Below are 21,823 nucleotides of genomic sequence, written 5' to 3'. Positions count from 1 at the left end.
TTTCTCAAACCACTCACTAAAAAGGGGAATGGGGACCTGAATAACATTCCTTTGCCGGTGTAACAGATGTTTCTCATTACAACGCCCTACCACAGCCACAGAGGTGTTAAATCAGCTACACAAACAGTTACTGTACTCCTAATGATTTGCCAGACTTAATGACTCAATATTGCATTCAGTCAGTGAGACCAACTTGAACGATAATAAACGTGTGTGTGGTAATTTCTTGAAAATCCTGCTAAATGGATTTCCTTGTGTCTTGAAAACACTGAGGAGAGACAGGACCTTTAATAGCCCGAAAAGAAAACTACCTGCACTGGTAATGACATTTTGACTTGTGCTATTCATTTACGACAGTACTATTCAGATTTTCCTGAAAACACATTTTAAACACAAACCACAGGATTCAACATACTTTGTGCTGGACTAACATTGACTAAGTCAACATAACAAATTGTGTGACAGGGTGTGTGCATCAATATTGTGCAGTAGTCTCACAATTCGGACAAAAATTAACAAATACTAGAGGTGACTGCTGTTGCTGTGCTATACTGTATTAGTCTGCAGATACACACAAGAAAGCAACATTGTCTAATTCAGTGAAATAATAAAAAAGACACGCACACACACACACATATACATGTGTGTGTGTGTGCGTGTATATATATATATATACACACACACACATACACATATATATGTTTTTTTCACATCCAGAGAATAAAGCACAGCCAGTTACATTCAAACAGCAGTGTTGAGTCAATGTGTCAAGACTACCAAAGCTAAATACAGTACAGTATTAACAAAAACTACAGACATTGTCCTTAATGCTTTTGTTATACTTTACATGTCACCAAAGTGTCACAGTGGACTTCACAAAACCTTTGGAGAATCATAGGAAAATATTTCACACATAAATACACAACTTAAACGATACATAGGAGATAATACATGTGCCAAAGGTCTCTGGCTTTTCCACAGCTGTGATGGAATTACTGTAGCATCATAAATGATATGAGGCATCAGTACACAGTCAATGACTTGGTTTATGAAGACCTCATAACGCTGTCTTTGCACATCAATCACTTGCTGTGAACCAGTACTGTGAAAGCCATAAATGCAGGCTGTATAGTTTATGATTAAATGGAAAAACTGACCTGCAGATCTGACGTAAAAAAAAAAAAGACGAACCATGTGTGTGACACTGCAGCCTGATTTCATAAGATGCTTAGAATACTGTGAAAACGTTCCTGTGTCTGAGCTGAACCCTGAACCTCAAATATTGGCAGCCAAGAAAACTTTTTCACAGGTAAAAATAAGATATAGGTTTTTTAAGAGTATGTCCCTATTGTGTGTAGAATCGGACGGAAGTCATCACAGTTGTATTAAAGACTGACGAGAAAATTGAGACATTCAAAAATGAAATATTAAGTATATATTAATAGTTAATGATGTTTTGCTGGAAGGTGTTAATTTTAGACTATGTATCTAAAAATTCACACCAACAGGTTATCCACCTCATGCTCATTTACTGCACCCTACCCCCCCGCCCTAAAAAAAAAAGCATGACAATATGTTCTGATAATAAGGCATGAATAACTTACATAGAAGGGAGTGGTACTTTTCTTTCTTCACTTTCAATTACAGGAAACATAGAAAGGTGACACAATCTACCAACCATCATGGCAAATAATACGGGCAGACAGATACAGTGGCTTGTTGCAAGCTCCCGGTTTAATAACCTCGGCCCATTTCCCACCCCCTCCCTTTTTAAAACGCAAACAAAGAAAGAAACTTCTTTATCAGCGTCCCACACACTGTCACATAAGACGGTTGCTTCATGGTTGAATGCTGTTAAGTATAATATACTCATAAATACTGTATATATATATATATATATATATATATATATATATATATATATATATATATAGAAATCATACACACACACACATTCAACTCGTCCTCATTTCAGAAATGCTAGATTTATAAAAATATTTACATCAGCTGATAGTGACTTGTGTTCCCAGCATCGTGGACAATGTATTGAAAATGTTTGAAAATGAAAGAAAAGTACACACTGGTTTTATGTTTGGGTGGATGAAGTGACAGCATAGTGAAAATGAATGAACAGGTCTAGATACAGCCTGCTTCAACCAAGTACTTACAGAATGTTTTTTGTAGTATTTGTCTTTTTTTCTTTTTGCACAGCTTCTTGTGTGACAATATCATCACGTGTCCTTCTGAACAGGGCCGTGTTCAGACTGACGTAAGCACTGCATGAAAAAAACATAGCTCCCTCATTCATTTCAACGAGGTTGCTGCATCGGTGCAGCAGGCTTCTGAAACAAATTCAAACTGGATGCAACTTTTGCTGCAATGCAGTAAGCATCATCTTGAAACAAAATCATCCAGATGCAGGATTCAGTGATTTCCATCCTGATGGTGTCTTGGTGTTTGATAAGCCTTGAAGGATAATATATATACATATATATAGAAAGAGCTATTGGTCACTGTAATTATTCCTCTTCTCCATACCCTTTGTAATGCAACTACACTGCACATGATCAATCAGTCAATCAATCTTTATTTATATAGCGCCAATTAATAACAGCGTTATCTCAAGACGCTTTACATAAAGAGCAGGTAAAACCAAACTCTTTAATTAAGAGAGAGACCCAACGATCAGGAATTCAAAATTAAGGATTCAAGAATCACATGATAAAGAATAAATTTCACACAATCCACAATTCCTCTCAACTTATAGCCTTTTTATTACATAATTCCCTCGTGTTTTTCCTGCATCAAAGCACCTGCATATACATGCAACTAGCTAGCACCGCGATGCTTCCTTCATTTGGCTCACCATATTAGCTTTGGCTGAACTTTTGAGCGTATTTCTGCACCAAACAACAACTCTGGATTTTGTGCTCCATTGATCACAGCTAGTAGATTATTACAGCCACCAATATCTCTCTTAAAACCTTTAAAAAGTCATGGACGTTTCATTCAAACTGGCCTTCTTGGGTCCATTTTCTCACTGTTGTCCACACCAGTGCGGCCCCCCTGCATTTTTAACACAGTGCTGTTTTCAGTCTGAACACCCCTTAATGTTTAAAGATTTAGTATATCTAAGTAAGGTGAGTAGAGTAAGGCTAAAGACTGCAGTGAATGGGAATGTGATGCATATATGTTCAGAGCCAGGTCTTCAATATTACATTCGAGTGTAATGAGTAGTTAGTGGAGTAAATGTGATGTCATGATGGCTTCTCTGTGATGATATTGTGTTAACAAGTGACATCACAACCAAGGACGCTCATGTCAATAAGGATCACTTAAACATACTCGAAATCTCTAAAAATGAAAGTGCGACTGTAAATCATCTGCACTAACTGCACACATAGAAACAAACACTGAAGCGAACATGAAATACGTTGGAAGTTTGTGTGACACTGGCGGCAAGTCATACTGGTATTCAATCGACTAATTTTGAAAAAATGTAGCATGTCAACTTTAATAAATACTGCATGGTATTTATTTCATTTTCATTTAATAAACAAGAATATATTTAGATAAATTAAGTTTAACATGTGAAATCTATAATATAGCTTTAATATATTATTATGCACATGTTAGACGTCCTATCTCTTTTGTATTGAAAATAAAAAATAAAAAGAGGCAGGCAAAGATTTCTTGGTTTGGCACTAACCATGTCAAAAGAATTTACAGTGTAACCAAAGGCTTTTTGTGCACAACATGACCCCAAAGTGACAGTCAAGCAGTAAATATTCATCCATTTTGTCAGGCAGAATAGATCGCAACAATATTGTGATAATCAGAATGCATCTCAGTCCAAGTGAAGCAGTTCAGTTGCAAATTGTAGACAAAACAGTGCAGGAATAGTTGTATCGAGCTCACTGTACAGTACTGTTAAAGGGCCTGTGTCTGTGCGACAGTTTCCTTCGGCGGGGGAGGGCCTGTGTGTGAAATCCTTTCCCTCACTCATTGTTTCCGACATTGTATCTATAGGCAGAGGTGAGTTTCCCCGGTTGCCACGGAGCTCCACACATGCTGCAGTTTTTGTGGTGGGGGAGGGGGCTGGTGGGACTTGTTGTGGTCAGGCGAAGGGGCTGTCTGACTTTAGGATAGAGGTGTCGGTGTCGTGGAAGCTCTTTCCGTTCATGTGTTCTGTGTGGCTGTCGATGCTGTAGCAGCCCTGTACCTCAGTGATGGACGAAGCCGTGTAGGAGGCCGAACGCAGCGCATCCGAGTGGTTTCCTACACTGCTGCCAAACTGGATATGATACTGGTTCCAGTGCCTCCTGAGAACCGCTTGGACCTAACCAGAGAAACCACATTTCACATATTAATGGGAGTGCTCATGAATCATTTGATACTTCATGCATTTCAATTAAAAATTCAACATTTTGCAAAATATACAATCATTTGCTGTCTTTCTAAGAGGTAGATGAAAAGATTAACATCAGTTTCATGTCTGTGTATTTGGTATGGGATTATTATTAGCCTATCTTAGCATTAAGACTGGAAACAAGGGGAAACTCCTACTTTAGCTTAGCTCCGTTCAAAGGGAATAAAAGGCTTGGAGCTGACTCGTTAACTAGGTGTATCTCATTCATTTGATCTGAACACAATCAGACATGTAAACTTGTGGTTTTAGAGGAAGTTAAGCAGCAAACTAATTCTTGACAAACAGCAGTTTCTCCGTCCACCAAGTGCCTTTGCCTGTGAACCAGGTGAGTGCACGCCTTTATACACACCTCCATACGTGCACACGCCAACTCCCAGGTGAACCACTGCCTCTACAGCTCGCACACACACCCACACACTCAAACACACCGTGCACCTCATTTCCAATCTGTATGTCTCCTACACACCAGCCCCTAATTATTAGGTCTCACATAATAATTCACATTTAAAAATAAAATAGGAGACATAATAAATCATCATATCAATTTCAAATGCATAATGTCTAATAAGTTACAAAAGACCATGAATATTGCACAGAATACACAGAATATTCCTTCTTCTGGGCATCTCTATGACCAACTAGTGCAAGGTCCAGCACAAGTCCAGAAAAAACAGAGTCTCAGTAGAAGTCAGCAACATCCTTATACTGCCTCCTCTGACTCCAGCAACAAACAAACCTTGGATATGGGTCTGTCCAAGCAACTAGTCTTAGTCTTAATCTGAATTTGACGAACAAATCCCTTGCAGTCCGGAAAGGTTTGCAATACACGTCCCATAATCCAGGAATTACGAGGTGCAGTACTGTCCATAAGCAGAACTAGATCTCCTACGACAAGGTTTCTCTGAACTCCAGTCCATCTCTGTCGTTCCTGTAACAGAGGCAGGTACTCCTTTGTCCAGCGTTTCCAGAAAAGATCAGATATGTACTGAACTTGTCTCCATCTTCTCTGTGCGTACAAGTCTGCTGCTTGGAACTCTCCTGGTGGTAATGAAGGCTGGTTTTTAAGCAGTAGCAGATGGTTCGGCGTCAGTGCCTCCGGGTCATTAGGATCCGTGGAGGCCTTGGTGATGGGCCTGCTATTGATAATGGCTTCAACTTCACAGAAAACTGTGTGGAGTCCCTCCTCATTCAGGCGTTGCACTTTGAGGGTGGAGTTCAGGACTTTCCTCACAGATCTGATCAGCCTCTCCCATGCTCCTCCATGATGTGACCCAGCAGGGGGGTTGAACGTCCACTTTATGCCCCTTTGGAGTAACACATCATGCACCTGTGCTTGGTTCCACTGTTCAATTGCTGTTTTTAGCTCACGTTCTGCTCCCACAAAATTTGTCCCATTGTCAGAACGTAGCTCGCGGACCTGTCCTCTTCTGGATATAAAACGCCTCAGAGCATTTATGAAGGAATCAGTATCCAGAGAAGGTGCCACCTCGAGGTGAATAGCTCTCAATGCGAGACAGGTAACTCCACACAAGTGAATGGAGGGTCATCAGGCTTGAGTTGTCCTGCAGGCAGGTCTGTCATCTGCTGGTAAACTGGAGTAGCGGTAAGTCTTCTGCAGATGGTGCACTTGGACAGGACTCTCCTAATGGCAGTGCTTACTCCTGTCATCCAGTATTTCTCCCTGAGCTTGGACAACAAGTGGTTGCAGCCGCTGTGTCCTACCTCTTGATGGATATTTCTCAGTAGCAGGGTAGAAATATGAAAATCTTTTGACAGAATGATGGGATGCTTAGACTCCAAAGCCAATGCTGCTTTACTGAGCCGACCTCCCACACGCTAGACTCCATCCTCCAGCCTTGGACACAACTTGTACAGGTGACTACTTTTCTTGACATTTTGTCCCTTTTCCAGACACGAAAGCTCCTCTGAAAACTTTCCCTCTGGCAAAACTGAATTATGGCCAGCTCAGCCTTGTCAATGTCCTCCACTGTAAGACCTCCCAGGACAGCTGCACGTTTAAATGTACACATTTCCTGCTCCATCCTTCTCTGCTGCTGCATGCTCTCTTCACTCTGATTGGCTGTTAGCTTTTTCCTCTTCCTGCAGCAGGACCACAACCATTCCTTGTATTTCAGCCACCACGCCACAGCTTTCTTTAATCGGATCCAAGAGGAATAATGATGGATCAGGTGAGTGATGGGATCCTTCTCAGTTTGTACAGCATTTATAACAGCACTTTTCTTCACCTCTGGATCTTCTTGGGAGAGATGGCTCCCAGGCTCAAGGTTCACTGGCCATTCTGTTTCGGGTTGGCAAAGAAACAGAGGTCCCGTTCTCCAGAGTCCGTCCTTCAGAAATGCCTCCACGTTGACTCCTCTGGAAGCAACATCTGCTGGATTTGAAGCTCTATCCACGTACCTCCACTGAGCTGGGTGAGATGATTTCAGTATCTCTGAAACACGATTGGCAACAAGCACTTTGAATCTGGAACTTTCATTTTTGATGTATTTCAGCAGAGAAGCACTATCAGTCCAAAACACAGATTCTTGAAGATTCATGTGTAGCTGGCCATTGTTGCAGCAATCAGTTCCATTCTTGGAATTGTAACTGTCTTCAGTGGGGCGACACGAGCTTTTCCCATAATGAAAGCACTGTGCATCTGGAGGTGCTCATTCTGTAACAGCAGGTAAGTGACTGTACCATAGCCTTCCTCACAAGCATCGCAGAAATGGTGTAATTGCGCAGTAATAACATCTCCAAACTCCAGAGGTTTTAGACATCTGTGTAGCTCAAAGTTGTCCAGTAGGCGGAGCCCTTGCATCCACTTAAGCCACTCTTTGGAGACAGTCTCTGGTATGGGGTCATCCCAACCAACTCTACTTCTGCACAAATCCCTCAAGATCCTTTTTGCAGTCAAAACAAGGGGACTGAGCATACCCAGAGGGTCATAAATAGAGCTAACAGTAGAAAGGATGCCTCTGCGGGTGAGTGGTCTGTCCTTCCATACAATTTTGAATTTAAAGGTGTCTGACTTGATACACCATTCCACACCCAGCACTCTTTCAATGGGCACAGACTCCCGCTCCAGGTCCAACTGCTTCATGCCTTTAGCTCTGTGGGGCTCTGGAACGGCCTAGAGCACTTCAGAGCTGTTGCTGTGCCACTTTGTCAAACAGAATCCCCCGTTAGCACACAGAGACATGAGCTCATGACAGAAGGTCAGTGCTTCCTCCTCTGTTGCAACTGACACCAAACAGTCATCCACATAGAAACAGTGTTGCAGCTTGTCCACTGTCTCCTCCTTGTGCTCATGTCCAAAATCCTCTGCGCATTTCCTGAGGGAAAGGTTGGCGCAGCTAGGGGAGGATGTAGCTCCGAAAAGGTGCACCTTCATCCTGTACTCACTTGGTGCTTGGCTCAGGTCTTCTTGTGGCCATGAGAGAAATCGCAGCAGGTCAGCATCTTCTGGGGGCACTCGCACTTGGTGAAACATAGCTTCTATGTCAGCCATGATGACCACAGGTTCCCTCCTGAACCTGGTCACAACTCCAATTAGTGAACTGGTTAGATCAGGGCCTTAAAACAACTCTTCATTTAGAGATTTTCCTTTGTAACTGGCACCACAATCAAACACAACTCTGAGTTTTCCCTTTGTCGGGTGGTGGACACCATGGTGCGGTATATACCAAACCCTGCCATTATTTCTTTCCAGCTCTGCATCAGGAACCCTTTCAGCATAGCCTTTACCAAGGAGATCATTAATAAAGGTGTTATACTCCATGTGCAACACTGGATCCCTCTGGAGCCTCCTCTTCAGGTGGTATAGGCGTTGTTCCACCACTTTCCTGTTATTTGGCATGCTGATGTTTGGATTTTTCAAAGGCAGGGCAACCTGGTAGTGACCATCGATGTGTTTGGCCGACTTTGTGACCATGTCCATGAACCTCAGGTCATCTCTGGACAGACCCACTTGTTCCTCCACAGCTGATTCTGGAAAGTCCATCTTAAATTGCTGTTGCCACAGTTCATCCAAATTTACAATGGACACACGATTCACAGATACTGGCTGCTCATAGTAATCGGCCTCTCCACCATTTCCTGTTAGTGGTCCGTTTACCGTCCAGCCCAGCACCGTCCTTATAGCGTAGGGTCCATTATGCTCACTGCGGAAGACTTCCAGTGGTTCCATGGCTTGTGGGACATTTGTTCCAATCAGCAACTCAATTCCAGCCTCAATCTGCGGTAAGGAGAGGTGTTTTAAATATGGCCACCTGGTCAGATCCTTATTTGTGGGAATGTTTGCTTTGTGGACTGGCATTGTCAACTGAGTGTACGCTTTTGGCAACTCAATGAAGGTGTCATCTTCAAGTGCCGCCACCTCCAGCTCTGGCACAATGTAGCTATTGACCACCTTCTCCTGCCCCATGGTCCTGAGAAGAATATTGACTCTCTTCCCGGACAAATTGAGCTTCTGCTTTAAACTCTCAGTACAGAACACTGCAGTACTTCCCTGGTCCAAAAACACATACGTGCGAATGATCTTATTCCCCTTCTTCGCCTTTACTTGGACCGGCACAATAGGAAGCTTACAATCCATCTCACCAGCCCCTGTAAGCCCACTGGAAACCAAGGTGCCGTCCACTGTCACCTGGATGCTTCTCTCAGCCGGTTCTGCAGTTGCCACACTGTCTTTATGAAGCACAGTTGGATGTTTTTGGCCACAGTTTGAGCAGGAAATCTTCCTTTGGCAGTTTTTGCTGATCTGTCCTATACACAAGCAGCAAAAACAAGCACCATTTTCCTTCAGGAAGTCAATTTTCTCCTTGTGTGCCATTTTTTCCAACCGCGCACACACATCCAATGTGTGTCCTCCAGTGCAGCAGGGACAGATCTTCTTGGCTGGTGGTTTATGTCTTTATCTTTGTTCACAGGTTGGGCTGTTGTCGCCACATAATTCACTGTGGTAGCAAAGCTGGTTCCTCTGATGCTGGAGCGAGGTTGAGGTTTGTGTTTCATTTGTTTGGTTGTTGTAAAGGTGTCCTGGATATTTCCAAACACAAGATTTTCACCTGTTTTTTGACAAAGTTGGCAATGTCCATAAACCTTGCTCTTCTGTTATATCTTTCCAGCAGGTCACAAGCGTGGCACCTCCAGCGGTCTCGGAGTTTGTAGGGCTGTTTTTTGATGATCTTCAACATGTTTGTGGGTGTGTCCAGATCATTTAAATACTGCACATCCTCCATAGCGTTGCAGCATCCACGCAGAAAGAGGCTGTACTCCTGGAGGGCCTTCACATCCTCCGTTTTAATAGTGGGCCATAACAGAGCTCTCTCCATGTATGCAGCTGCCACCTTTTGCTCATTGCCATAATGCTCTCTCAATAGAGCCTTCGCCTTCACATATCCTCTGTCCGACTCAATGTGCTGACAGCTCCTCACCAGCTCTTTTGCATGCCCTTTGGTGTACTGTTCAAGAAAGTAGAGTCTGTCACAGTTGTTATTAGTGTTTCACTCGACTCCATTTTCAAAGGCTTTAATAAATGAGTGGTATTTCAATGAGTTACCATCGAAAACGGGAATTTCCTGAGAGGCATTGTTGTTGCATTATGAGTGTTGTAATTTCATTTTGTTTTCTCATTATGTCCAGCACACTGTCATTTTGTGAAGCATCAGTTTGTGTAACATTGGTCACAGGACATTCAGGAACCATTAGGTAACGTTGAAGCATGTAAGAAGGACCTGAGGGCTATTTTATGTCAGGTAAGTGAATGACTTTAGGCTTCACAGCTGGCCGTGTGGTTTTGATTGCATTGGATTTTGGTTCAACTGGCAGTGATGGCACAAATTCAGTGGCATCCACATTTAGTTGTTGTTTTGAGCCTGTCCTTTCATAGTATGAGTTCATTCCATCTGAAACCTTTGACTTTGATTTACTGCCAACACTGCTTTGTGATTTTATAACGCTTAGTTTTGCCATTTCTTCAGCAATTTCGTTCTCCAGTAATAGCTGCTCTCTTCTTTTGCGTAGCTTTAACTCCTCTTCATCCAATGCATGTTTTTCCATTAATGCCTTTTGTTTTGCTGCCAAAATTGCAAGATTTGTTTCAGTTTTTAAGCGAGCAGATGGGCGTGAGGCTGAAGATGAAGAATGATGTGAGTGTGATCTCTTGGTTGCATTTGAGATGCTGTCACAGGGCTGAAGTTCATCCTGAGGGTCTTGTTCTTTGGGAACAGGTACTGGAGGGTCAGCAGCAGGCAAATCCTTGCCTTTTACGACAGGCGCTCGTTCTACATGGTTTATTTCCTTTGGTGGTTGCTCAGAAATATTTGTCTGAAATGGTAATTTATTTGAGTTCCCAAGTAGATTTTCCTGTATCCATTTTTCCACTTGTTCATTCTGTAATCCATAATGCTAGAAAACCACTCATTTTGTTTTTTATCTTCATCACCAGGAAGTAGTGGGAGTAATTCATTGTGCAGGTCGGTGGCCTTTTTACACAGTGCATTCAAGTTGTTCAGTTGTGAAGGGATATCACTTGCATTTCCTTTTGATTTCAGGTGCTCTTTCATTTGCGGAATAAGCGCTTTGATTTTATTAACGGTACTTTTGCGCTCACGCTGGAGCAGTTTGATTTTTCCAAAGCTTTGGCTGTCAGTTTAATCTCTCTTTTTTCATTTTCCATGTTTGAACATTCAACAACAAGGTTTGTCTGACTCATTTCCATTAGATTTTATTTGTGTGGAGCAACACAATCAGGGTTCATCATGAACGCATTTAAAACCATCCACAGACATAAAAGTCGCTTAAAAGTCATCCAAAATACTGCATCAGAATCCATCCTTAGACATTGCATTTAAATTCCTTGACAGAGCAGATTCGATCCAAACATTTCAGCATGTGCCAACGCAGCCAGCGTACCATCCATTCAATACATTGTCCTCATTTGACAGAATGCATTACAATCGAAACGGATTCCTTAATCCACAAACAAACAGGTTCAATCCTACCTGTTCCCAGGTGAATGGATGACGTGGCGTAGCCTGTGTGGCACTTAGCTGTGGCTCCTTTGCTCTCGGGCTAGTTGTTGCGTGATGACTTTGTTCTTTGGCGCTTGTGCGCGGCTTGATGATTTTCATTAAACGCCTTTTTTGTTGACAAAATGTTGCGGCTTCCAAAACCAAACCTTTAGCCGCTGAGAGTTTGAGGTTGGGTCCTCAGGTTCGCGGATTTGTGACGTGCACGGAGGCTATGGTGACAAATACGCTGGATTCAACTATGCGTTTTGGTGCATTTATTACAAACCAACAGCACAGAGCTATCACACGCAGCAGGGATGGATGAATGGAAACATGAAAAAAACAGCTGATTAAACAGATAAAAATGATGAATGAATGAGTAGCGAGTAGCGGTCAACAAAAATTACGGCTACCACCCAACCCTGACTCTCTCATCTGTGAACCAGGTGAGTGCACGCCTTTATACACACCTCCATACGTGCACTCGCCTACTCCCAGGTGAACCACTGCCTCTACAGCCCGCACACACACCCACACACTCAAACACACCGTGCACCTCATTTCCAATCTGTATGTCTCCTACAAATACATTTGAGGGTTTTGGACATTTGTGGTTTCAATCACATCTTCAATATGTCTCCCTTTTCCTGTAAATTCTCTGTGAAGCACTTGGTGACATAGTTAGATCAAAGATCTATATGCACACGCTTTATGTTCCTACGTTTTATGTGTAGGCATAACAGTGTCACTATTTCTTTGTGCATATAATGAGTTCAAGATTATTGTAAGAGGTTTAATACAAACTTTGAACCAACTTATATGAGATAGCACTAAATCTCCACTATAACTTAACTCTTTTTTCGCAGCGTACAGAGGAGTTATTTAGTGGCTCTTGTAAGTCATTCACTTCAGGCAAAAACTAGCTATTTTGTGTGCCGATCAATCACCTGCATAATTGATAGGAATTACTTTACAGTCCATGGCTGTTTGCAAACAGTAAGTAATCTTCAGTTCCTAACAAAGCCCTGGAGGACTGAGCCTGTCAAGACATTCATTCCTAATTCAGCATCCTGCTCAGTGGGTCATGCAGAGGAAGTTGCCTTGTCTATCCCTGACCACAAAAGGGGAAGTGTGGATGAGTGTGTGCATGGGCTGAAACAAACATAGTGAAAGGGCATAACCCCATCTTACTTCTCCGTTGAAAAAGCAGAAGATGGTGGCCACCAGCAGACCCTGAAATTCAAAGAATGAAACACATGAGGAGGAGAGATGATGTACACTTACCTACTTAATGTAGGTAAAGTGGTCTTAAACATCAACACTCAGTCATTTGTAGGTGACATTTTAAGGCCCAAGGTGCTGTGATGTAGACGACCTCAGAGATCAAACTGAATACATTTTGTGAGCCCATTGGGCCTGTTGTTCAAGGCGTTCTCCCTGCACTGCCTGCGCTGTGACAGCTGAGGATGATCAGATAACACCTCAACAACATCCAACTGATTTCAGCCCACTTTCAGCTCAGATAATTCATGCCTTCCTTCCTGCTTTTCTTCCCTGCGCTACAACATAAACAAAGTCTCCTCAGGGGGGCTGATGCGAATGCTCGTGCTTTTACTGAAAGCTAAGAAAACATACACTGTGCGTGCATTTAAAGAGCACGGCATAATGTACAGCTGTTTGTGTATTTTGCAAATGGCAATGTTCTAAGAAGCCGGTAAAAATCACTCTCTGCCGCAGCTTAAGCACATCCCACAGTCTAGGGGCTGTTTTAGCCGGGGAAAAACACCACACTAAAACTTCACACGGACCGCTGTCCAGCGTCTCACCTGGTAATGCATTAGTATGTGCATGATGTAGTCGTATATTTCAGAGGAGACCCGTCCCTCTGGCTTGTAGGGAAGCAGGACATACTGAATTCCCAGAAGAGGCACGAGGATGAGGGTGGCTCTCACGGCTTTCATGTAGAGACTCGACTCCGCTTGGTGGGTCACCTTCAGTTTGGTGATGAGCACTCGCACAATGTTTAGTAGAAAGAACAAATTGACCTGGAGGGAATAGCAGCGAAGAAGACAGCAATAGATTAGCATAATCTGCCGGCTAATTAACCAGCTACTGTCAGCTAAACTGAAGACTTAGATAGGACAAATATGTGCCAATAAGTAGTACACAGTAAATAAGCCTAAGGGCAGACAGTTAAAGCCAAAAGTATAAAGAACAGGACGGTTACAAGCCAACTTTGATGATACTGGTACACTTTACAGACCATTACTCTTAGCATTTTAAAATTAAACAAAAAAGGTCATTTCCCACATAATTTCATTCCATAAACAGGATGAGTAAGGTTTGCACAGACAAAAAAAAAACAAAAACATTATAAGCAAACATCACCAAAGACCTTTTTTGGGCCTGAAACCTGAATAAGTAATTGTAAAGGTTGTTTGAGAGCTGAACATTTAGTCCTGCGAGAGTCTTAAGGGACCACTTTCTTTGAAGCATGCCCGGCTGTGCCGATTAGGTGGATTCCTAGAATGCAACACGGTCCTTTGGAACAGTGGGGTGGATCCTCAAAGGAGCAGATGCATTGATTTCACAAGATAAACACAATTATGCGTGCTGCTACGAAACTGTGTCCCGCTTTCAGGCCCCCCACAGTGTCCACTTGGAAAAGGCAAAGGCAGATTTTTGTTTTTTTTTCTTTTTTTGGCTCATTGTGCAACAATAACAGTCAACTAAGAGAACTGTGGAACAGAGCAGATCATTTATTTTTACAAACTTTGTTAATGTGAGGAGAAAGACAGAAACGTCTTACCAAAAGAGCAGCACAGATGGGGCCGTGGATGACGTAGAGAAGCGACGTTTTGGAGCTAATCCAACAGCTGCAGAAGAGAGGAGAGGACGACAGAGAAATATTTACACAACAGTATGAATGCTTCACATGACGGCTGACCCAGGGCGCAGATCAATGGGTTTTCTCCATTTTCTTTTAAGAAATTAATTAGCATGAACAGCTTCGTGGGAGGACTGAACTAGAGCAGGAGCTATCAGCGAGGTTGACAGCTTTGTTGAACTGAAGAAGATGCAGTAAATCTTTACCATATTTACAGAATATATTACTCTGATCTCACCAAATCAGCTGCATTTTACATTTGTGACTCTCTCTAGACTGGATTTCTTCACGTCATTTAATATACTGCACTACTTAAATTAAATTATTCCAAGCTGTAATATTAGCTGTAATAGATTGAATGCTTACTTGTCGTTGTAGTAGTAGCTTCGAGCAACGGCATGAATGGACGCTGGAATGAGAGGAAAGCCTGCAGAGAAAAATAGAACAAAAATGAAAATAACCTCAGCTGCAGTTTAAGCTAATCTTGCAGCCGGACTTCCTTTTAAGTACAATAATGTTTTAATCCCGGCGCCACTGACACAACACATTATCCTAACTTACCCCAGCCTAAAAGATAGTACCACATCAGGTGCTGCTTCTCAGCGAACACAGCCACCACGATGAGAGTGTGCAGGTATATCCCCTCACACAGCATCCAGAAGTAATTGCAGCCAAACAGATACAGATGAATGAACTGGGACACTTTACAGCTGGTCTGAGGGAAGAAAAAGCACACATAATGAATGTGGATGGTGGCTGTTACAAGTTTTACTCTGCTACTGTCATTTCCTTGTGCAGTACTTTAATAGTTATGTAAAATAAATAAATGAATCTAGCTATAATAGGATAAAAAAAAGAACTTAAGTCTCCATTGCGAGAGCAGCTCTTGGTATTTGAAAATAAATCAGGGTAAAACTAAGATGAGAAAAGGAACAGCTTAAATTGAACGAGTAGAGAAACCTATGATGTGAAAGCAAAAGTTGAAAACTCATAATAATATGAAACTATGATTAAACTCACTGGATTCCTCTGCACCAGCTCCTGGTTGTTTGCCACTGCTGTCAGCCAAATGATGGTGATCACAGAGTTCAGAACGAAGGAAAAGAAGAGGTTTTTGTGAAGAGTGATCCTTTGGCAACTTAAACTCCTGCAAGAAGAGAAAGGTGACATTACGACACGAGGCTATTCATTTTTAATAACTCTGTCCACAAAGCATGTTAACATGAGGTTTGGTGACTCACTTGAAATGGAAGAATATTCCGAGGGAGATGAAGAGGGAGGTCAGCGACAGTCCATGTCCTATGAGGGCTAAGTAGAAAAGATTCATTGCTGTCTGGAGGGGAAAAAAAGAGACACAGATTTGATTATCTAGATGTCCTAATGACTAATCATGTTGTGAGACAATAAAAAAATGCTCTTGAAGAGAACTCGAGACTCTTTACTCATATTGCAAATCCCTTATCTATGGAAGTGTACAAAGTTACGCTGAATAGGAAATGTGTGACTAAGGAGAAACTGGTCCCCAGTGAATGTTGTAATGTAATGATTCTGGTATCCCCTTAACTGTTCATGTAGGGAAATCATGGATTTCTCAGTGGCCACTTGAGGTACTGCAAAAAACTCCACTATTGTAAAGAGAGATGTGTGTAAAACGGTTGACGGGACACCATCGGCGTCTCTGGAAGATCACCCATTTAGATTTCGTTTCATTGCTTTAATGGCTCCATGGTCCACCTCTGGACAAACTGCACACTTTTACCCTACCACAGAATTATTTCAACCGACATGAGCATGACACTTGTGTGCAAATGTTCTATACACATTTATTGGCATATTATAAAGTGCCCTACCACTCTGCCTTCTTTGGTGTGTTCATTGCAGCGGGTGTAGTTGGTCCATGTCCGGTTGCTCTCCGGATGCAGGAACCAATGACCGCTGTCGGTGCAAATCTTTGTAACCATCTCTGCAGGTCAAATAAATACATAGACATGAGGGCAAACCTCCTCCTAAATACACTGGTGGCTTACATGCTACATGTTTTCTAAAAAATATTTCCATCCTGAACCCTGACTCATAGAGGGTGTTTATCATTTGCAGCAAAAAGTAGCAGCTACATAAGTAAAACATGCAGAGTGCTTTTTAAAAAGTTCCCCTTTGACTCAAAACCAGACTGTATAAGAGATTCAACAGTTGTCCCCAATAGTCCAACAAAATAAAAACCATGTTCTCCACAACTCCACAAAGCCAACAAACACATTGATACTCATCAAAGTACTGAGAGCAGTGATTAGAGGGACTGAATCTAATTATGCATCTGCATATCCTGTTGAAGGATGTGCCGTACTGAAGTTTGGACTCTTCCTGCAATTAAAACTAATTTACTCTAAGACATTCATGCCTAGAATACAACTATACACATGGAGGCACAACAAATAAACACCCATAATATGGATGCATCATAACAACAAAGAGCTTTATCCTCATCAGTTCAAGACCCTCATATTTCAGAGTCATTTTGGTTTATATGTGTTGTTTCTGAATCAACTGTGCTGCACGGTTTTCTGTAACAATTCAAAGGGACACTCCAATTTTACACTAGAGGATCTGTTTATTTGTCATAGGGTCCTACTGCAAAACTGGTACTAAACTGGCACTGGTAGGGTCCAATGAGAGATGCTATCAAGTTGGATCACGGTCAAACGTTGCAGTAAAGTAAAGCCAAACATGCTCGGTGCAAGTGCACCTTTAGAGCTGCTGAAAGCCTCATATCTTACCTGAAGGATCAAAATCTTGGAAGTAGTCCGGGCAGTGCTGCTCTGAGGTGATTCCTGCTTTGGTGTCGTCCCAACACAGCCAGCCATCCCAAGTTCGATTACACACGGGCTCTAAAACAACTGAAGAGGTCATTTTAAATAATCAATAATACTTCATGAATTTCATTATTTAGTGCTGAGGTATTACATCAGTCAAATGTTTTGTCCTATTGACACTGAACCACTAGACCAGTATTACAAGGTTTTATAGGTTTCTGTCAGCACTCAGCATTCAGCTTCGACACCTTTGAAGTTCAGAAACATGAAACATAACATGCTACCTTCTCTGCTTAGGGTGTTGTCCCTCATTATCTTTTGATAGCACTCAAACTGAGCTGTGACAATCTTGTTCCTGGTGAGTCCCATGTCATGGTAGACGTTGGTCGGATGCTGCTGCTGGGTATCATTGACCTCCAGGCTTGCCTTCACATAAATCTGCAAGGAAGACGTGAATAAATCTTTTCAGTTCTTGGTTAAAACAAGAGATTCGTCGAAAGCAGTCCTGCCCACCCTCTTGCAGACGACACATTGAGAATGAACACAGCACTGAACACTTCTGGAATAAGTTCAAATCAGAATTCCTAAGGACTTGTGCCAATTACTTAGCTATGATGAAAGACAGTGGCGGGCCGTTCATTTTACACCTGGGCCTTCAGTGGCATCCTACCTGAATCAAACCTCCTCTTAATACCATCATTATGACGCCACGGCTATAGAAACCATCAATATTATACAGAAAGGCAGTATAACAGAACGTTGCATCGCAGGCAGGTATCTCATGCTGGAGAATGAATGTCATCACTAAAGCAAGAAACCCAATTAAAAGAATTCAACAAGTCTCCCTTCACTGCAGCCACAGCTGTGCTGCTGTGCCCCTGCTCCATATACACCAAACACTCTAACCACCGACTCGGCTCCAATCACAGAGTCGTTCAGTTGCCAACACCAGGCATTCCCAGCAACACAATTTGCTCCTCGGAGCCTGTAAGCCGAGGGTGCCGCTCGTAGTTGCTGACCTGAAAGTGGCGGACAGGCTTGCTGGCTTCTGGGTGGGCTGGCATTTCTTCAAAATGTCCAGCTTTTCTTGGAAAGTCCGCTTTGAAAATGGATTTCTAAGTAGATCTGTGACCAAATTAACATCTTCTCCCCCGTCAGCCATTGTGGGTTAAAAAACTGCTATTAATACTTACGAGTATGATAAAGTTTTAGCTTGTGCAGGTCGCTACAGATAAGAATCGGTAGCTTTGGCTAAGCCTGCTACTACGCCTGCTAGAAGGCCCTGGGGTCACCAACTCGAAATCTGATTGGTTAAAGCAACAGTTTCATTGTGATGTATTTTAAGCGCCTGCACTTTTGATTCTGAAGGCCTCAGGGCAGATTTCTTTGACCCTGGCAACACATGATGGCTGAAATATGATTGGATAAAAGCTCTAATATAGACATACACTGCTGGAAGCCCCCCAGCCCAGAGACACAGAGACACGCTATGAAATGAAGAGCATAGACTATTAGGAATAATCTAAAAAGATTAATGGGAAAATATTAAAACGTAAATCAGTGATTCAGTGAGTTTAGGCCAGCAGAGAAGGCCTTCCTGGCCCACCACTGATGAAAGATTCATTAGAGAATATTTCTAAATTCCACCCCCCCCCTCATCGCACTCCAGATCTGTTCCTAAAACATTTATTTAGAAGTTACATTTCTTTGGAGCAAACAGTGAGCTTCATTTCAAAAAAGGTATTTGCGTGCAAGCATGTGTCTGGACCCAATTTTGGCTGCATATTCTGACTCTATTCTAGGAACGCCAGGAAAGGGGGTCTGACATACACACGCTTCCATTAAATCCATTTGCGCTCCATGGAAAATATGACATCTATGCAGAGATGTTGCCAACCAGACTTGTCTTGTTCATTTATTACACAGCGGACACCAACCTGAAGCACCTTTTAAATTCCCTCACAAAATCATAAATCACATTACAAAAACATAAACTGAAACTGACGTTAATAAATCTAAATGGATAGTATTGTAAACTACTGTGATATAAATATAAATACAAATGCACTGATGAACTGAATGTGTGTGTGTGTGTGTGTGTGTCATATACTATTATATAACATAAATAACTTAATCGCTGACCAGCTGGCTTTTACAGTACATGGGAACCTATTCTCCCACAAAGTTGACATAAATTACAGTCTTTCAAGTTGTCTATTACCAAGTATAGACAAATAAGATTTCTTCAAACGTGAGCGTATTAAATGAAGTATCTGTTGTGTGTGTGTGTGTGCAGGCTGTCCTACCTCCGACAGATTACACAGCAGTATAAGCGCCACCATCCCACCCGGCCCAATGCTATCCATCTTCCTTGTGGCCATGTTAAAAGCCGCTTGATGATTTATCTGCTGCAGATCTGGAACGGAGAAAAGACAATTAAGCAACGTCATTAAAGCGAAATAAAAACCCTCTCATACAAGCCACTTCACAGAGCTCCTCATCCGTCCCACTGTTGATGAATGTTTTTCGCCCAGTGGCTTTAATCTACTGAAATGTTGTGACTGTATTTGTCTTCACGGTCAGTTGAGCTGGGAACAGACCTTAAGATGAAAAAGCTCACACAATGAGACTCATTTACAACAACATACACAGATTTTCTGATCAGTCTGTAATTGACTGGTGTGTCTCCATCGTAAATTCTAAAAAGTGACAACAATTTAATGGTTCGATGTCGTTCAGAAAGAAACAGAATCAACGAGCACAAGTAGTGGACAGCACACTGAGCACTAGGTGCACTACTGTTAGTCATGTCGCCAGGCAACCCCTGAATTGGTGTACAACTGCACCAAGACATATAGATAGATGAGTGAAAAAAAAACTATTTTGCTTCTTCAAGGGAAGAATGTCTGGGGAAATTTAGACAAAACTGCTGACAAAGATGTGGGTGACAAAGTCCTTGTTGGTTGGCGAATCGTGAATGAAGTGTTCAAGAGTAAGGTGACCTTCTTCAGATCTGCGGCTCTGCATCGAAATGATCGAAATGCTGTGCCATTTTTCCATGTGCCAACTGTTTGTGGGGAGTTTCTTTCTTCTTGCGAACAAAAACTGCGATATCAAAAGGTCCAGATTCTCGGCATAAAAGTCGTGTTCAGGATAATCTTAATGGTAGCAACAAGTGGCAACTGGATCAGCAAGTAAACAAGAACAATCCTCAAACACAAACAATCAGCAGTAACACGGATCTAACTTAATCTGATTTGTTGTAATCCTGACTCAAAACATACATTTAAGTCAGTTTGAAGTTAAAAGCACCCACAATGCTTGTAATTTTGGCTCGGCGGTCTGAGAACAACACAGCTGACAAAATACGCAGATGGAATCAGCCCCACAAAACCCCATCGATCTGAGAAAGTTCTGGTCCCCTGACAACAGTGATGAAGCACAGCAGAGACTTAACATCCCATGCTCTTACGGCTGCTGCATGTTTCGCAAGCCACGTCTCCTTTGCACTCCATCATAGATTCTCGAGAAGTGACTGCAGTTTTTAGCGGCTACGTTACACATGCACACATTTCATTTTTAAAAAGGTGATGCTGGTGTCTCATCAAAGCAGAAGCTCCGAAAGTTGTTTGCGGCAAAAGCTGCAGGCCACAGGGATTTCACGTCACTGCTGCTGCATAGCAGATGAGACAAAAGTCAAATGGAAACGTGTCCCCCAGGTTGTACAAATCTGCTTTCCCAAACTGTAGGCGTACTAATGCTCGGGTTGCTTTAGATGGTTTAAGCCTGCCTGCTACAGCTAATGTTCAGCTATCAAAGAGTTACAGGTCTACATCTGTTCCTGTTCTTTGTTCAGACACTGGAGGCTGTGCGTGCCACTTACAGTCAAGCATGTTTTCCTTTAGGTTTGTGTTTGAAGCCCGTAGTAGAGCTCTGTAATGTGTCTTAAAATGTATTTCCTGCTTTTTTATTTGTTATTTTTGCCATAAATGTAACACAACACAAGTTCTATACTGGCAGCAGAGGTAACCAGAAACATATTGCTACCATTATTAGAATACCTGATACAAATCCCGAGGCTAGGTTCTTGTAGCAGCATTGCTTTGAATGGGAAACTATGTAACAAGCATTCTTTTCTCCAAGCAGCTGAGAGACAAAAGGAGGCAGAGAGACACCCTGAGCCCTGGATGACATAAATGTAGGTGCGTTGCATTCAGGAGGGGATTACATGTCATTCAGAAGCGAAATTTAATAACGTCTTTTATACCCGTAAGGAACTAGGTCATCACTTGTATTTGCAACATCTCAAGTCTAAATTGAATTTGGTGCAATGGAACAGCTAAACAAACATTGCAACAGCGTAAAATGCATCTGAGAGGTGATCATTCACAAGACGGAGAGCCTTTAACTTTAAGCGCACAAATATTTATTTTCTATCACTGATGATAGATTGACTGGAAAATAAGAGAATGTTGATGAGTTTAAGGGGCTCATCATTTTACTTTTTTCTTTTTTTTTTTTTACTAAGTTACACCCAAAAAAGACCACCACCAGAATTCTCACACATTGAGGTCATTATTTTCAGCTACAGGTGGACTTCAACAGAAGTGTGGACCTAAAGAGGGCTCAGAATATGGATCTGCAAATAAAACGAGGAGGGAAATATGAGGAGATTAACCAC

The 21,823-nt window shown here is 42.1% G+C and overlaps 1 protein-coding gene across 2 annotated transcripts; it reads right to left on the bottom strand.

Moving 5' to 3' along the window:
- Positions 1 to 3,401: 3,401 nt before the first annotated feature.
- calcrla (calcitonin receptor-like a) lies at positions 3,402 to 19,547 on the bottom strand. 2 transcript variants are annotated; one of them, XM_070837676.1, is made up of 12 exons: positions 19,449 to 19,547; positions 17,427 to 17,580; positions 17,107 to 17,226; positions 16,183 to 16,295; positions 15,574 to 15,665; positions 15,353 to 15,479; positions 14,894 to 15,047; positions 14,699 to 14,759; positions 14,255 to 14,321; positions 13,272 to 13,490; positions 12,637 to 12,678; positions 3,402 to 4,339 (listed from the first exon to the last, which is right to left on the bottom strand). In XM_070837676.1, the coding sequence occupies exons 1-12, from the start codon at positions 19,521 to 19,523 to the stop codon at positions 4,118 to 4,120; spliced, it is 1,446 nt and encodes a 481-aa protein (XP_070693777.1). In that variant the 5' UTR covers positions 19,524 to 19,547; the 3' UTR covers positions 3,402 to 4,117. The 2 variants fall into 2 exon arrangements, with proteins under 2 accessions (XP_070693777.1, XP_070693775.1); XM_070837674.1 differs by lacking the exon at positions 19,449 to 19,547 and having other exon boundaries at positions 17,427 to 17,575.
- Between the last annotated feature and the right edge of the window lie 2,276 nt (positions 19,548 to 21,823).

Source organism: Pempheris klunzingeri, chromosome 10 (assembly GCF_042242105.1).
Source record: "Pempheris klunzingeri isolate RE-2024b chromosome 10, fPemKlu1.hap1, whole genome shotgun sequence".
NCBI classification, from domain to species: Eukaryota; Metazoa; Chordata; class Actinopteri; order Acropomatiformes; family Pempheridae; genus Pempheris; species Pempheris klunzingeri.
This window is presented reverse-complemented; position numbering and strand designations above follow the sequence as displayed.

What these genes read in the sequence shown, in the direction of transcription:
- calcrla (XM_070837676.1), bottom strand. Translation starts at nt 19,523, where the DNA reads ATGGCCACAAGGAAGATGGATAGCATTGGGCCGGGTGGGATGGTGGCG. An exon ending in CAACACCCTAAGCAGAGAAG is followed by an intron (nt 17,227 to 17,426) that starts GTAGCATGTTAT and finishes TGACCTCTTCAG; the next exon opens with TTGTTTTAGAGCCCGTGTGT. An exon ending in AGCTACTACTACAACGACAA is followed by an intron (nt 14,322 to 14,698) that starts GTAAGCATTCAA and finishes TCTCTTCTGCAG; the next exon opens with CTGTTGGATTAGCTCCAAAA.